This window comes from Dendrobium catenatum, unplaced genomic scaffold (assembly GCF_001605985.2).
Source record: "Dendrobium catenatum unplaced genomic scaffold, ASM160598v2 original_scaffold_87881, whole genome shotgun sequence".
NCBI classification, from domain to species: Eukaryota; Viridiplantae; Streptophyta; class Magnoliopsida; order Asparagales; family Orchidaceae; genus Dendrobium; species Dendrobium catenatum.
The window spans coordinates 58,013-73,336 of NW_021406322.1; the positions used below are offsets into that span (position 1 = coordinate 58,013).

At 39.5% G+C, this 15,324-nt stretch overlaps 1 protein-coding gene across 5 annotated transcripts in view; it reads left to right on the top strand.

Annotated features, from left to right (window-relative positions):
- Positions 1 to 15,324, top strand: part of LOC110106444 (tRNA pseudouridine synthase A-like) — a 39,193-nt gene that overhangs the window by 22,299 nt on the left and 1,570 nt on the right. For 2 of the 5 annotated variants that reach the window (XM_020836361.2, XM_028691941.1), the window contains 2 exons: positions 5,609 to 5,686; positions 10,333 to 10,401. In XM_020836361.2, coding sequence (XP_020692020.1) covers positions 5,609 to 5,686; positions 10,333 to 10,362 — 108 coding nt within the window. In that variant the 3' untranslated portion in view covers positions 10,363 to 10,401. Of the gene's footprint in view, positions 1 to 5,608; positions 5,687 to 10,332; positions 10,402 to 11,017; positions 11,091 to 15,324 lie in introns of all 5 variants that reach the window. The other 3 variants (XM_028691940.1, XM_020836363.2, XR_003699590.1) reach the window with 2 other exon arrangements.

Genomic DNA, 15,324 nt, shown 5'->3' on the forward strand with positions numbered 1-15,324 from the left:
TATATATATATATATATATATATATATATATATATACACATTCTTTTTTTAGCTAATGCTAATTAAAATTATTCTGTTCGGCAAACATTTATATTAGATTTCTAAAGTTAGATTGGGTTGTCTACCTCTATTGACGAAGTAGAACAGGGATCATGATAACCCGAGATGATGAAACCATAGAATTTTTTTTGGGTTCATCATCATTCCCTTGACTAACTTTAAGTTAAGAAGTGATAAATTTTCTAAATCCCAAAATTTAAATTGTTACTACTACACACTAAGCATTAATGCCTACAGACTAGCCTTAATTGGAGGTACTCTTTTATTACAAGGAGGGTATTTAACCATAGGGGCTTGTGCTTGTGGAAAATATAGGACTAGATTATAGTCCTTGCAAATGAGTAAAAAATCTTTGATAGTATCTTATCATAATCCAGTCAGTATTTTGAAAATTCATAGGAAGTGCTTGTAGAAATCAAATGAACCCTTGGCCAAATTTTAATTTCAGCAACTCCAAGAGCAATCAACAAGAACAACTATGAGGAATCTTTTTAATTGATGATATGGAAGGAAACAAACAAGACACAATGAATTTTCAATTTGAGAGGAAGATCTTGCCCTTCCAAAACCCTAGCCGCCAGTTAGAGCCCACTCAACCTTAGGATTACTAATTTCAGCCAAATATCTCCATATTTCAACCATTGGTTTAACAAAACTACTTAAAGCATATAATATCCAACAAATACCTAAAAAACCCTCCCAATTTGAATTTCCCTCCTAGCTGGCCCTCCTTTTGCATTAATCCATAGGCCCCACCCTAAGGAGGGCAAAAGAGTGTTGATGATGACCAAGCTTTCGCCTTGAATACACCCTAGTCGGTCCAGGGTGGACCGGCCAAAATATGCCCAGCCCAGGAGGGACCGGTCTAACAATACCCCCTCCCAAAGACCCACCTTGCCCTCAAGGTGGAAAGATGGCAACTTCTGTTTCACCCTCTCGTGCGGCTCCTACGTGGCATCATAGTCGGTTAGGTTCTTCCATTTTATTAGCTTTTCCTTGATCCCTCACTCTCCATTGCGTAGCCCTTCCAACTCCAATGGTTCCAACACAATCTTCAAATCTTTAGTTAGTGTCATGGGTAACTCTAAACTTGATACATGATCACCAAGAGCTCTCCTCAATTGGGACACACGGAACATCGAATATATAGTAGCTATCAGGGGTAACTTCAATCGATAAGCCACTACTCCAATCCTCTCCATTATCTTATAGGGGCCAAAGTATCTCGTGGCTAACTTCTCATTCCTCCCAATAGTTGTCGTCCTTTGTCTGTAGGGACTAAGCTTCAAATATACCATATTTCCTACCTCAAACAGCATGTCCTTCCTTCATCCATCCATCCTCTTTTTCATGATTTGCTGAACCCTCAACAAATACCTTTTTAATTCAGCCTACATCATATCCCTCTCCTCTAAGTATTGTTCCACTGATGAGACTAGTGTGTTGCTTTGCCCAAAATACACCAAGTAAGGTGGGTCCCTCCTATACAACACTTTGAATGGAGTCATCCGTGAAGCCGAATTATATGAAGTGTTGTACTAGTACTTTGTCCATGCTAGACAGTTGGCCCACAACAGAGGTGTTTCTAAAATAAAACAACGTAGGTAAGTTTCTAAGATCCTGTTTACCACCTCCGTTAGCATGTCCGTCTGGGGGTGGTAAGTGGTGCTCCTTTTCAATACTGCCCCCTGCATCTTGAACAGTTCTCTCCAAAAATAACTGAGGCACACCTCATCTCAGTTGGACACTATTGGATCCAGTATCCCATACAATCTGACCACCTCTCCGATGAATGTCGTTGCCACTATCACTATTGTGTGCAGATGTCATAAAGGAATAAAATGAGCATAATTGCTCAATCTGTCCACCACTACCAAAATCACTATATACCCCTTAAACCTGGATTGCCCGTTAATAAAATACATGGTGACTTCCTCCTACACCATATATGGAAGAGCTAGATGTTGTAGTAAACCTCCTGAAGCCATAATAATGTATTTACTCCTCTGGCACACCTCACATTTAGCGACCTTCTCCTCCACATCCTTATGTATCCTCTTCCAATACAAATCTACAACCAACCACCTCTACGCCTTCTGCACTCTTGAATGGTCCTAGACCACGCTCCTATGGAACTCTTGTAGAAGGTGGGGAATATGAACCGAGGTTCGTGGCAACACAAATCTTCCTTGATACATCAGTCTCTCCCCTTCTAGGGAATAACCAGGGTGGGTACTCTCATCCCTCAGCAGATCTGTCCTAATCCCCTTCAACTCCTGATCTTGAACACTGTCCTCCTTAATAGCCTCCCAATCCAACATTAGTGGTTCTGAAATAGCCAACTTCTGGAACTCTCCCATGCATCTAGACAAAGCATCAGTTGCCTTGTTCTTTAGCATTGGTCTATGGCGGATCTCAAAATCATATCCTAAAAGCTTTGATAGCCACATCTAGTGCTCCTCGGGTTATCATCCTCTGCTCTAGCAGGTGCTTCAAGTTTCGTTGGTCTATCCTGAAGATGAAATGTTATCCTAATAAGTAAGGTTGCCCACTTTTGAATGGCCAACACAATGGCCACCAACTCCCTCTCATAGATTGACTTCAGTCTAGCTCTTGTAGTCAACACCTGGTTGAAGTAAGCTATGAGCTTCTGATTCTGCATGAGCGCAACCCCCAATCCATACCATGGTGCTTCTATTTCTATCACAAAAGGCTGGTTGAGATCTGGTAGGGCCAGGGACAAGTACCATTGTCATGACCTTCTTCAATCTCTCAAAGCCTTAGTAGCTGTCTCTCCCCACATAAAACTATCATTCTTTAGCCGCTTCATCAGTGGCCAGGCTATTGTGCTTTATCCTTTCACAAACTTCCTGTAGTACCAGTGAACCCTAGGAAACCGCTCAAGTTCTTCAGAGTCCTCTGTAACGATCATTTCAGCTTAGCCTCAATCTTGGCTTGATCAACTACCACCCTCTCCTAAGATATCACATGGCCCAAGTACTCCACACTAGGCTATGTAAAGCAACACTTCTTCAAGTTTGCTCTCAATTGGTTCTCTTGTAACACCTCTTATAACACATTCACTTGCTCTAAATACTCCTCATCTGGCCAGTTGTACACCAGGATGTCATCAAAGAAAACAAGTACAAATTTCTGGAGGTATGGTCTAAAGACTCGACTTATGAGGGATTGGAATGTAGTAGGTGCGTTCGTGAGTCCAAATTACATCACCAAGAACTCATAGCTTATGTGTCTTGAATGCCGTCTTCGGGACATCCTCCATTTTCATCCTGATCGGATGGTACCCGGTTTTCAGATCCATATTTTTTAACACCACTACTCCACTTTAATCATTTTGAAACTCATCTATCACCAGAATAGGAAATATATATTGCACAGTCTCCTTATTTAGGGTCCTACAATCTATACAGAATCTCTAGCTCCCATCATTCTTCTTGTGTAGTAGGACTGGGTTGAAAAAGGATCACGCTCGGCCTGATGATCCCAGCCTCCAACATCTCCTGAATTAGCTTCTCAATCTTATCCTTTGATTGGATCTTGGTGGTGGCAATCCTTGAGGTGGCTAAAAAATCTCATTGAACTGCTGTATAAGCGACTTTACTAAAGAAGAGATTTCTCCTCCATCCTCTGATCGGATCCCCTCCAAAGTTTGCAACTCCACCAGAAATCCCCTCCCCTGTTGGTTCGGACATGTTTGAATACATAGTCCTTAAACTCCCTCCAGGTTTGTATGGGCCTCCCCATATCCCTCCACTAGTAACATGCCAATGCCTTCCCCTCTAAGCGCAAAACAATTACCGTTCGTCTCTCCTCTGTCAACCCATTGATAGAAAAATATCTTTCCACCCTATAGATCCACCTATGTGCATCCTCTCCCTCAAACACAAGCATGTTCGACTTTCTCACTCTTGGATCTCATCTGTTTCCCTTGTTTCCCCTAAAACCTCCCATTCCCTAAAGGGCTGGACCGCCCTCTCCCCGAGCGTCCCGATCATCCCTTCTACGCTCATACCCAAACTTTTCATCAATATCCCCTCGATCTTCTCTTTTCAAAATCATCACTCCTCCGGTCATAATCAAACCCTCTTCTTTCAAATTCAACACCCCTTCACTCATATCCAACATCCTCACTCTTTTCCCCATACCCTCTGCTCGTCTCCTCCATAGGAGTAGGTTCTAGGGGTGGCATTCTATCTTCCCTTTCCAAAATCTTTACCTCCTAATCTTCCCCTCTCCTTATCGGATTAGGGTTTTCCCCACTCACTTGACCGTCTATGGCTCCCCTCACCTCCCATCTTCCTCATCATTTCCTCCATGATAGCAAACTTCCCATCAATCTTCTCATGGACGAATGAAATTTAATTTTTGAAATCTAAAATCTTTTCTACAAAATTAGATTTCAATTGTTCGATCTTCCCTTCCAACACTTCTAACTTTCTTTCCACCTAGGTACCTGGATTTATGCTATGATACCAATTTGATAGAAAGTGTTTGTAGAAATCAAATGAACCCTTGGCTTAGTTTTAATTTCAACAAGAAGAACTATGAGGAATAACAAGAGATAATCTTTTTAATTGATGATATATGGAAGAAAATGGACAAGACAATGGATCTTTAATTTGAGAGGAAGATCCCGCTCTCCCCAAACCCTAGTCGCCAGCTAGAGCCTACTCAATCTTAGGAATACTAATTTTAGGCAAATATCCTATAATCCAATCTTAGGTTTAACAAAACTACTTAAAGTATACAATATCCAACAAATACCCAAAAAAATCCCTCCCAATTTGAATTTCCCTCCTACTGGCCCCCTCCTCCCTTTGCATTAATCCACAGGCCCCACCCAGGGGGGGCGGAAGAGTGCTGAGGCGGGCCAGGCTTTCGCTTGGAATACACTGTGGCCTGTCAGGGTGGACTGACCCAGTCATGCCCGGTCTAGGAGGGATCAGTCTTTAAAAAATTACTTGGAACCAATAATCTCTCAGAAGAGCCTGTTATGAATTTTTGGGGCGCATAATTATTAACTTTCAAGCTGTTATCATCCTTGCTACATTTTTATTAATTTTTCCAATATACAATAACTTATTATGTTCCAGTACGTGTTGATTTTTCTGTATTCATTTAATTTCCTGAAAACAAGCTCTATTTATTGTTAGTTTGACCTTTGCGTCCACTACTTCATAGCCATTTAATTTAGAAGTCCTCAAACGGCTAGCAGATCTCGAATTGATTTGCAACTTAATCAATACTTCATATTTATTTTTGATGGCATATTGAAGAAGAACATGACACTTTAGTATTCATTTTATTTTAAGAAACCTTATGTCTGGAACATTGATGACTGATATCAGATCCGTCATACTATGAATGATTAGATAAATGGTGAATTGTATGCCATTTTTTCCTTCTAGTAGTTTGGTTAATTTTGTTTTTTTACCTCATCTCAAAAAACTTTATTGTTTTCTTCTTTATTTAATATTCGGCACTTCTCGTCACTTTTCTGCAATGCATGATAATTTTTTTCATGCAGGATACTGGTGTGCATGCTTTATCAAATGTTTTCCATGTGGATGTAGAACGCATAAGTAAAAGGAGGCCTAATGAAGTGGTCAGTTGCTGGTTGTTTATGAACTCGTGCCATTGTTACTTTTTTGTAATTGCACAACGATAATAGTTATTTGGTTCCCTTTAAGTTTAGTTTCATTGAATACAAGTATTCACATACTAAGTCTCTCCATTTCTATTTACAAAAAAGGGATACTAAATGTAAATGAATCAACCTTTAAGTAGAAATCTCTCTGCTCTGCTATAGGTAATTAATTATGCCAAAACGTTGTGTATTGTAGTCACCTTAAATTCATTCTAACTGTTTCCTGAATAAGGGTTATGGATTAATGATTAATTATTTCACAATTAACACTTTTTGCTATCATGATATGGATATAATTTGCCATGAATGCTTTTGCAGTCTGCGTGAGTATCTCCGTTGAGGAGTAACTTCAATTTGTAAGCTTATACTTGTTCTTTTATATTCTTTGTGAATATTTACACTTAACAGTAAATGCCTTTCTTACTTGGCTCTCTCTATTTTAGCTGATTTGGCTAGGAATGTATGCATCTATTGGACTGATTATGTATCTAAATTGTTACTTGCCTGGCTGAGTTTGGGGTTCGGAGTGGCAATTCAGCAGATGGCTCCATCAGGTCCAAGCCCAACGTATCCATTAGAATATCATGCTTGTATGCATGTTTATTTTTATGTTTGAATTAATATGCCAAATACAAGATTCCAAGTTTCAGGGTTTTTTTTTGGCGATAGAATACTACAAGACAAGCAAAAAATGTAGTATTGTTGAGCCAAGGGGTGGGATTTGACATTTTTCTGAAGAAATTTTGTTCCATTGAACCCGAGTCTACCCCACAACAACAACAACAACAACTTCAAACCTTTATCCCACTATGCGGGGTCGGCTACATGAATCCTTTTTCTCCATTGTGTCCTATTAAAAGTCAAATTCTCGTTTAAATTTAATAAAGAAAGGTCATTCCTAATATTTTCTAACCAAGTCTTTTTAGGTCTGTCTCTACCTTTCTTAATATAAGTCAAATCTAATACCTCTACTCTCCTAACCGGGTCATTGGAAGGCCGCCGTTTTATGTGACCAAACCATCTAAGGCGACTCTCTCTAATCTTATCTTCTACTGGAGCAACTCCAACATTTTCACGTATATTCTCATTTCGTATCCTATCTCTAAGGGTAAAGCCACTCATCCACCTGAGCATCCTCATCTCTGCCACACTTAACTTGGTATTATGCTTCTCTTTTAATGGCCAACATTCGACATCATAAAGCATTGCAGGCCTCACTACCATCTTATAGAATTTTCCCTTAAGTTTGAGGGGTACATTTCTATCACATAACAAGCCCGATGCATTCCTCCACTTCAACCATCCAACTTGAATTCTGCTGATAATATCCCCATCTATTTCACCATCACTCTGAACAATAGATCCAAGATATCTAAAACGTGTACTCTTATTAATGACTTGATCGCCCAAAGTCATAATCCCCTCACTAGGTCTATTACTACTAAAATTACACTCCATATATTCCGTTTTAGATCTACTCAAGCGATCATAATTCAAGTTTACCTTCAACTCCCTCTCTAGTCTTATCAACAAGAAGAATATCATCAGCAAAAAGCATACACCAAGGTACATCCTCTTGCAAATGTCTAGTGAGGACATCCATGACTAAAGCAAAAAGATGTGGGCTTAAGGCTGATCCTTGATGTAACCCAACCGAAATGTACCCCTCAAACTTAATTGATCGTATAGGTTTAATCTTTCTGCTTGTGGCTTGGCATGTTATTCTTTGATCAATTTTATGTCTTTGCCTGCCGGTTGTTCGTTCCTTTGTTGCAATAAATCTATTGATTTTCGTAGGGCCTCTTAGACCGCTTGTTAGAAGTATAGGCCTAGACATGGAATATTGATGACGAATCTTCTTTCAGAGAAGCTTAGTTTTAGAGTCTTCTAACTCCAGGAGCTGAATAATGAAGTAGATGGTTAATCCTTTAGGATTCCTACTTTTTTTATCAAAACTTTAATCATGCAACCAACATTTTATGTTGTTTTGAAGGTGCAGCTAATTCAGATTTTGGAAACCATTGGATTTTGTATTGTTGTACAGATGACAAGGTGACTGCTAGAAGAAGATTTAAGAGAGAACTATGAAAAGAAGTTACAGTTTATTAAGTTAGATTTTAGAGAGATAGAGAGTGGGTAGAGATGGGGTCTGCCAAATGACTTATTTCTTTTTTTTTTTGAAGATTGTTAGACATTAGCATAATATATTGGATTTGAAATTCTTACAATCCAGATGCAAAACATGGGCTACAAACATGGGAGGACAACCAACAATATAGTTTATGTAATATAAATGACAAATGGGTCCACATATGTGATAAGCACTAGTTTATTTATTTTATTTTATTTATATTTTATTTTAGGTAGATCAGTTCTATGTTGTATAAGCTTGGCCTACCCAAATATTATAAATATACCTTCTATTGTAATAAAAGAGTATTGAATGAATAATTTCTTGTTTTCCCTTCTTCACCTTCTTCTTCATTAAGGAGTCTACATCTTCTCAAAATGTGCCTTCCGCTTCTTGATGTAGATCAAGAAGCATAACAAATAATGCTCTTGTTGAGACCTAAACTCACATTCCCCTCTCCTCTTCCCGCCGATCAGCACCCTCACTTCCGCAACATTTTCATCAACTGAGCCTGTAAAACCTGAAAAATGTCATTTTAGACCTTGCACGCTTTTCGATGCATCACGACGATTTTTAAATGAAACTTTCAAAGTTGTCGGATTTTGAAGAAAATAATTTTATAAAATTCTACGCAAAATTATGAACATTTTGATATAAAGAGCTTATATGAAATTTTGCTTGGATTTGAAATTAAAATTCAAGAAAGATTCATAATACCTAAACTACCCCTAGCAAATACTAATGCGGATGTGTTTTAAGTGGGGGCAATTAAGGCATTTTGCATTAAACCTCTTTTCCTCTTAAGGGGACCGAATTCAATTCTGTCCCCATTTTGTTCGTTCGGCCGAAACAGAGAGAAGAAGCGGAGGTGGAAGGGTGGCGCACGGGCAAGGCTTGGACGACGGCTTTGGTGGAGGGTTTCGGCGGCCGGGCTTAGGGGATATCAAAGAGGGAGATTCAAGGAGGCTAATGTGAGTTTTTAAGCAAGACATTTATTTTTTTTCCCTAAGATTTTTAGATGAGAAGGATCTAGGGTTTCTCCAAAACTTGATGTTTTTCAAAAAAAGAATGTTAGGGAAGATTGAGGAAGAGTTCCTAACCATGAAAACATAATTTTTTTCCCAAAAATTTTTAGGGTTTCAAAACTTAGGGTTTTCCAAATGTTTGATTATTTTATGAAAGTTTTTTAACAAAGTTTATTCTTAAGGGTCTTAGGAAGGTTCTAATTAGGGGTGTCAAAACGAGTCGGCGGGTCGGGTTCGGGTCGAACTCGAGTTGACCCGGGTCTAAACGGGTCAACCCGAACCCGACCCATTTTTACAAACGGGTCCAAAATTTCAACCCGAACCCGACCCGTGCTGGTTACGGGTTGACCCGACCCAACTCGACCCGCAAAATTTGATGCTTGAGCTCTGCTTCGGGTCCGCTAATGGCGCTAAGTCCAGCATGGCGGTCGAGTCGGAGCGCCGGAGAGGCCTGCTTTTGTTCGAAGTGTCGAACGACTCGAACACTAGCGTGGTCGAGGCGGAACCGCGGTGCGGCCGGAGCATTTCGAGGCCAAGGTGGACGCTAGAGTGCCAGACTTAGCGTGGTCGAGGCGGCACAGGGAGGCGGAGCGGCGAAGCACTGGAGTTGCTTGAACCACGGTGACTGGGCGAAGCGACTGAGCGACATGAAGCCTGATGCGACGACATCGCGCGATGCGAGGCCTGACGCGAGTCACGCGACGGGACAGCTGGACAGGATGGTATGACGCGACAAGTCATTTTCCCAGGTCAAAACGGGTCGATTTCGAGTTTCCGGGTTAACACGAACCCGACCCGGTTTTGCAAACAGGTAAAAAACTTAAACCCAAACCCGACCTGTAATGTAAACGGTTGACCCGAACCCTGGATTTTTCGGGTCGGGCTCGGGTCGAGTTTCGGGTCAGGTTAGAATTTGACACCACCCCTAGTTCTAATGGTGAGATTTTGAGATTTTTCTCAAAATATCAATTTCCCTAATTTCTAAATAAGTTAAATCCGAAAATTGAAAGTTCTAATTATTTATTTAAATAATAGTGAAGATTTGGCATGCTAAAATAAGAGATGAATGAAATTCAGATTTCTAAAATTAGGGCTTTTAAGTAAATCTGAAAATAAAAAAAAGTATTTTATGAATTATAAAACTTTTAATGAGGTTTAAAGAGGGCTAAAATTATGATTTTCATAAAATTAGAGTTTTTATAAATTAAAATATAATTAAATCCGAAAATAAAAATTGAATTTTCATAGGAGGACTGATAGAAGTAAGATAGAAAAGTAAGGATTAAGGTCAATGTAACATGGATGATAATTAATGAAAGAATCCAAATGTTAAGGAGGTTTCATGTCTAATGTTAAGAAGGTTAATGGAAAGGAAGATTAACTTAGTAAGGATTGGAGTAAGACTTAGAGTAATTATTTGACAATCATAGTTACTTTGTCTTTCTTAGGATTTCAAGATGGGAGAGGAAGAGCCTTGAAGAAGGGGAAGCGATAAATTTCATACATCAAACATTCAAGTAAGTATACATGATTCTTTATTTACAGTAATGACTTTTGTTTCTCTCCAGTTATATGTTTTAAATATTCAAGCATGTTTATGAAATCCTTATGATTAATTTAGAACATGATTTTGTTACTCTTGTCAAATGGTTGATCATGCAAATTACATGTTACATTTTATGTCATTATATGATAAAGTTCATATGTTATAGAAATGAGATGTTATGATTGTTATTGAATGTTTGTATGTGCATGCTGAATTGATGGAGCTCCCCCCTTATGAAATTAGTTGGGGACGCTGTACTCGTGCACGTTAAAATGATAAAGGATATGAAAAAAGAAATGATAAAAGAGTACCTTTCTGGTACTAGACGGTGGCTCCTGTGACAGTTGTAATATATACGAAATCAGAAAGTTACGAATATTGAAATGAATATGAAAATGAATTATGAAATGATATGAATGTATGATTTATGTTTATGTTAATGATATGTTATTAGGAAATTAATTTATGTTATGTTTTAATTGAAATTGACATTTAGCTTATTGTTCATTTTGCTTTGATTACTGTAGTTTAGAATCGTGTTTTACTTACTGATCTTTGGCTTATTGTTAGTTGTTAACATTTTTAAGGTAAGTTTAAGTAAATCAAAATGAGTAGAAGAGGTGGAAACGTATATTGTAGGAGAGGCGCTCTTGAAGAAAGGTAACTCTATGAATATTACTAATTTTATGTTTATGTGATTTCAAATTTTATTGTTTTAGTGGCTCTTTCAAATATTTTGGAGATTGATTTAGAGAGTTGATAGTTTAGTCTACCGTCCGACCTCCGTTCCCGCCTCGCCTATGGGAGCTCACCGGGCCGGGTCGTGACAGAGCCCTTGCCACATTCTTCCAGCTGCAATCTTCATCACTCAAGCATTTCTTCCACAACATTACTTCAGTTGGCCACATTTTCCTGTTCAAGAACACCAAGAACATCATCACTCTTTACATACAGAAGCTTTTCAATCAGCCACCTGCTGCGCCGTTCTTTTAAAGCTCACTAGCCACCTATGCACCTATTTTTTTCCAGAACAAGATCTCTGTGTTGCGGCTGAACACCTGCCGTCTTTTGCCAGAATTAGCCTGTTCGGTTTTGCATTTACAACATCAGCCACGTTTTCAGCTTCTCAGTAACCCTGCAGTTTTATCTCAGCCACCATCAACATCCCCAAGAACACCCCACCAGGCGCTTGAACTGCCTTCAGATTTTCAGTTTTGCTCTCTTAGCCACAACTATATTCTCTCTGCAAGATTTCTTCAGCCAAACCATTCCAGCTGCTGAGTTACTTTATCCAACCGGCAGTCCACATCCAGTTTTCTGCTTCTTTCAAGATCAGCTGTTGAAGACTTGCTATTTGAAGACCAGCCATCCATTCCTGCTTCCAAGAATTGCCATCTGTTTTCCAACACAACAGTTTTGCAAATTCTCAAGTGACCAACTGCTGTCCTACCCGCTCCATCTTTCAAGATTACTTCATGTCCCAGTTCTTGTATCAAAAAACCTTATCTTTTTCGTAGGTTTTGAACACCAAAACCTTTAACAAACAGTAAATTCCAGTAGACCAAATAAATTTTTCTTGATAAGAAAACAAACACGAACAAACAAGATACAATGGTCCTCTTTCGGGAGGAGGACATTCTTTCCCAAACTCTAGATGCTGCTAGAATCCCTACAAAAAATAGTGGATAGCATGAACCTTCACAAAATCTGCTTGAAGGAAAATAATATCATCAAAAGGCCTAATATAACTCTCTCTATTTTCCTCCCAAAACCTGAATTTACTCCATATTTTTCTCGCACATTCTCCTTTGCTAAGTGATCCACTCCTTTAATTCTCCTCCTTTTCCAACACCCTCCTTTAATTCTCCTCCCTTTCCAACTCGGCAGCTGCCCCTCACACTTGGGCCCACATCCTTAACTGTCTGTTTATCAATATGCCTCCCCAAAAGTGTCACATTGTTTTCAAGGTGGAATGAAGGGAATTGCTGTTGAATAATCTAGTAGGACTCCCACATGACTTTGTACTTCAGTAGGTTCTTCCACCTGATCAACATTTTTTGCTTCCTGTTACTCCCTAGCGCACTCCTTCAACCTCCAATGGTTCTAGCAACACCTCTATGTCATCCATCAAGGTTTGGAGAAGTGCAAAAAATGAAATGTTCTCTACTATCACACATCGCAACTGGGACACATGAAGCACCGGATGGATGACTGACGATGGTGGTAAATGTAGGCGATATGCCACGACACCGATGCATTCCACAATTTTATAAGGACCAAAATAACGGGGTAATAAATTCTCGTTCCTTTTCCGTGCCAAGGTTCTCTATCTATAGGGTTGAAACTTCAGGTAAACACTACCCCCACCTCAAACTAATTGTCTCTCCAGTGTGCATTTGCTTGCCTCTTCATAATTTGTGAGCTTACAACAAATGCCCTTTCAGCTTTGCCAAGATTCTGTCTCTGTCATCTAATTATTGCTCTACTAATGTCACTATTGTGCTGCCTTGTACATAATATATCAAGTGAGGAGGATCTCTTTCATATAACACCTTGAACTGTGTTATTTGAGCTGTAGAATGATAGGAAGTGTTATATCAATACTCTGCCCATGTAACCATTTTGCCCATAACTTTGGTGTATTCGATACATAACATTGAAGATAAGTTTGAGGATGATAATAAGTGCTCCTTTTCAGAATGGTCCCCTACATCTTGAACAATTCCTTCAGAAAGATCTCTACAGCAAATGAAATGAACTTATTTACTCAATCGATCCACCACCATCAATATCGTAGTGTATCTTTCTGACATTGGCAGCCCTTCAATGAAATCCATGATCATCTCCTCCCTCCAAACCTTTTCTAGAAGAGCTAACGGTTGTAGGAGATCTCTTGGAGACATAGCTAAATACTTGTGCCTTTGACATATATCACAGCTAGCCACAATCTTCTTGACATCCTTCTGCATACCCTCCCAATACAGCTCTGCACAAAGTCGACGATATGCCTTTTTGACCCTCAAATGTCCCTCAACGGCCGTCCCATGAAACTCCTGAAGCAAGTACGAAATGTAAGAAAAGATCTTTGAAAGCACAAACCACTCACTATGAAGCAACTTTTGTCCCATCACTAAATATTCCAGATGATTGCCCTTATTTTCCACTAGCTCCACCCTAATTTTCCTCAACCCCGCATCCTGTTTGCTCTCTTTCCTCAATGCATCCCAGTCAAACATTTAGGGCATGAACAATGCCATCATCTAGGGCTCCCCCATGCATCTAGATAAACCATCTGCTGCTTTGTTTTCAACTTCAGGTTGATATTGAATCTCGAAGTCATAGTCCAATAACTTGGAAAGCCACCTTTAAAGCTCCTCGGTGACTATTCTCTTCTTTAGCAAATACTTCAAACTCCTCTGGTCAGTTTTAACGATGAAATATCTTCCCAATAAATAAGACCGCTATTTCTGAATGACCAACACAATTGTCATCAACTCTCTCTAATAAACTAACTTGGGTATTCCCTGGCCGTCAACACCTAACTTAAATAGACCAAAGGTCTCTGGTTTTGTATTAGTACCCGAGACATCTGTCTCAACTACAAAAGGTTGGCTAAATATGGAAAAGATAAAACTTGCGCACTGGTCATAGCCTTCTTGAACTCCTTAAATGCCTAGTTGGCTAACTCTCCTCAGTTGAGGTCCTTGAACTGTTTCGTCAACGACCCTACTATAGAACTGTATCCTTTCACAAATTTTCTATAGTAGCCTGTGAGTCCCAAGAATCTTTTCAACTCCTTCAAAGTCTTAGGTATGTGTTATTTGAGCATGGCCTGAATTTTACTCTTGTCAGCTACCACTTTCTCGTGAGATACTACATGCCCTAAATACTCCACTCTAGGCTAGGCGAAAGAACACTTATTCTGATTGATGAATAAAGCGTGCTCTCTTAAGGAATATATCACAACTTTCAAATGCTTCAAATGTTCTCCCTTAGACCTGCTATATACCAATATATTGTCAAAAAATACCAGCACAAACCTTTGCAAGTAGGGCTGAAATACCCTATTTATCAAAAACTAGAAAGTAGTCTGTGCGTTTGTGTGGCCAAAAGGCATCACCCAAAACTCATAGTATCCCTTATGCATTCTAAAAGCTGGCATGTGGGTGGCTCTTGATTGCATTCTGATTTGGTGGTACCTTGATTTCAAGTCGATCTTGGAGAATATCACTGACCCATGCAACTCATCTTACAACGCGTCAATGTCTAGTATGAGAAACTTGTATGGTACAATTTTCTTATTCGTGGCACGGTAGTCTACACAGAGCTTCCAACTTCCATCGTTCTTCATTACCAACAATATAGGACTAAAGAAAGGGCTCACACTGGACTTGATGATTTCAGCTTCAATCATCTCCCGAATCAGTCTCTTAATCGCTTCATTCTAGACCTGAGGGTAGCAGTATGGCCTATTACTAATGAGGGAGACTCGTTCCTTCAGAATAATAGTGTGCTCATGCTCTCGAGGGGATGGAAATCCCTAGGAAGCTGGAATACCTCCCTAAAATGCCAAAATAATGGTTGAATAATATCTGGAATGTCTTCTATGTCCTCTGTCCCACCTCCCTCCATACTATAGAGCTCCACCAAGAAGCTCTCTCCTCCCCTTATATGGCACGAACCATAGTTTTCAAAGAAACCATTGCTTTGGATAAGCTGGGATCTCTCTTAATTACCACCTTCCTCCCCCCTCCTGGATTTTTATAGCTAATGCCTACCAGTTTACCTTAGTCTCCACATAGGTTTGCAATCACTTCATTCTTAAAATTAAATCAGTACTTCCCAACTCCAATGGAAGAAAATTCTCCCTGATGTGAATCCCGTGCAGCTCTAT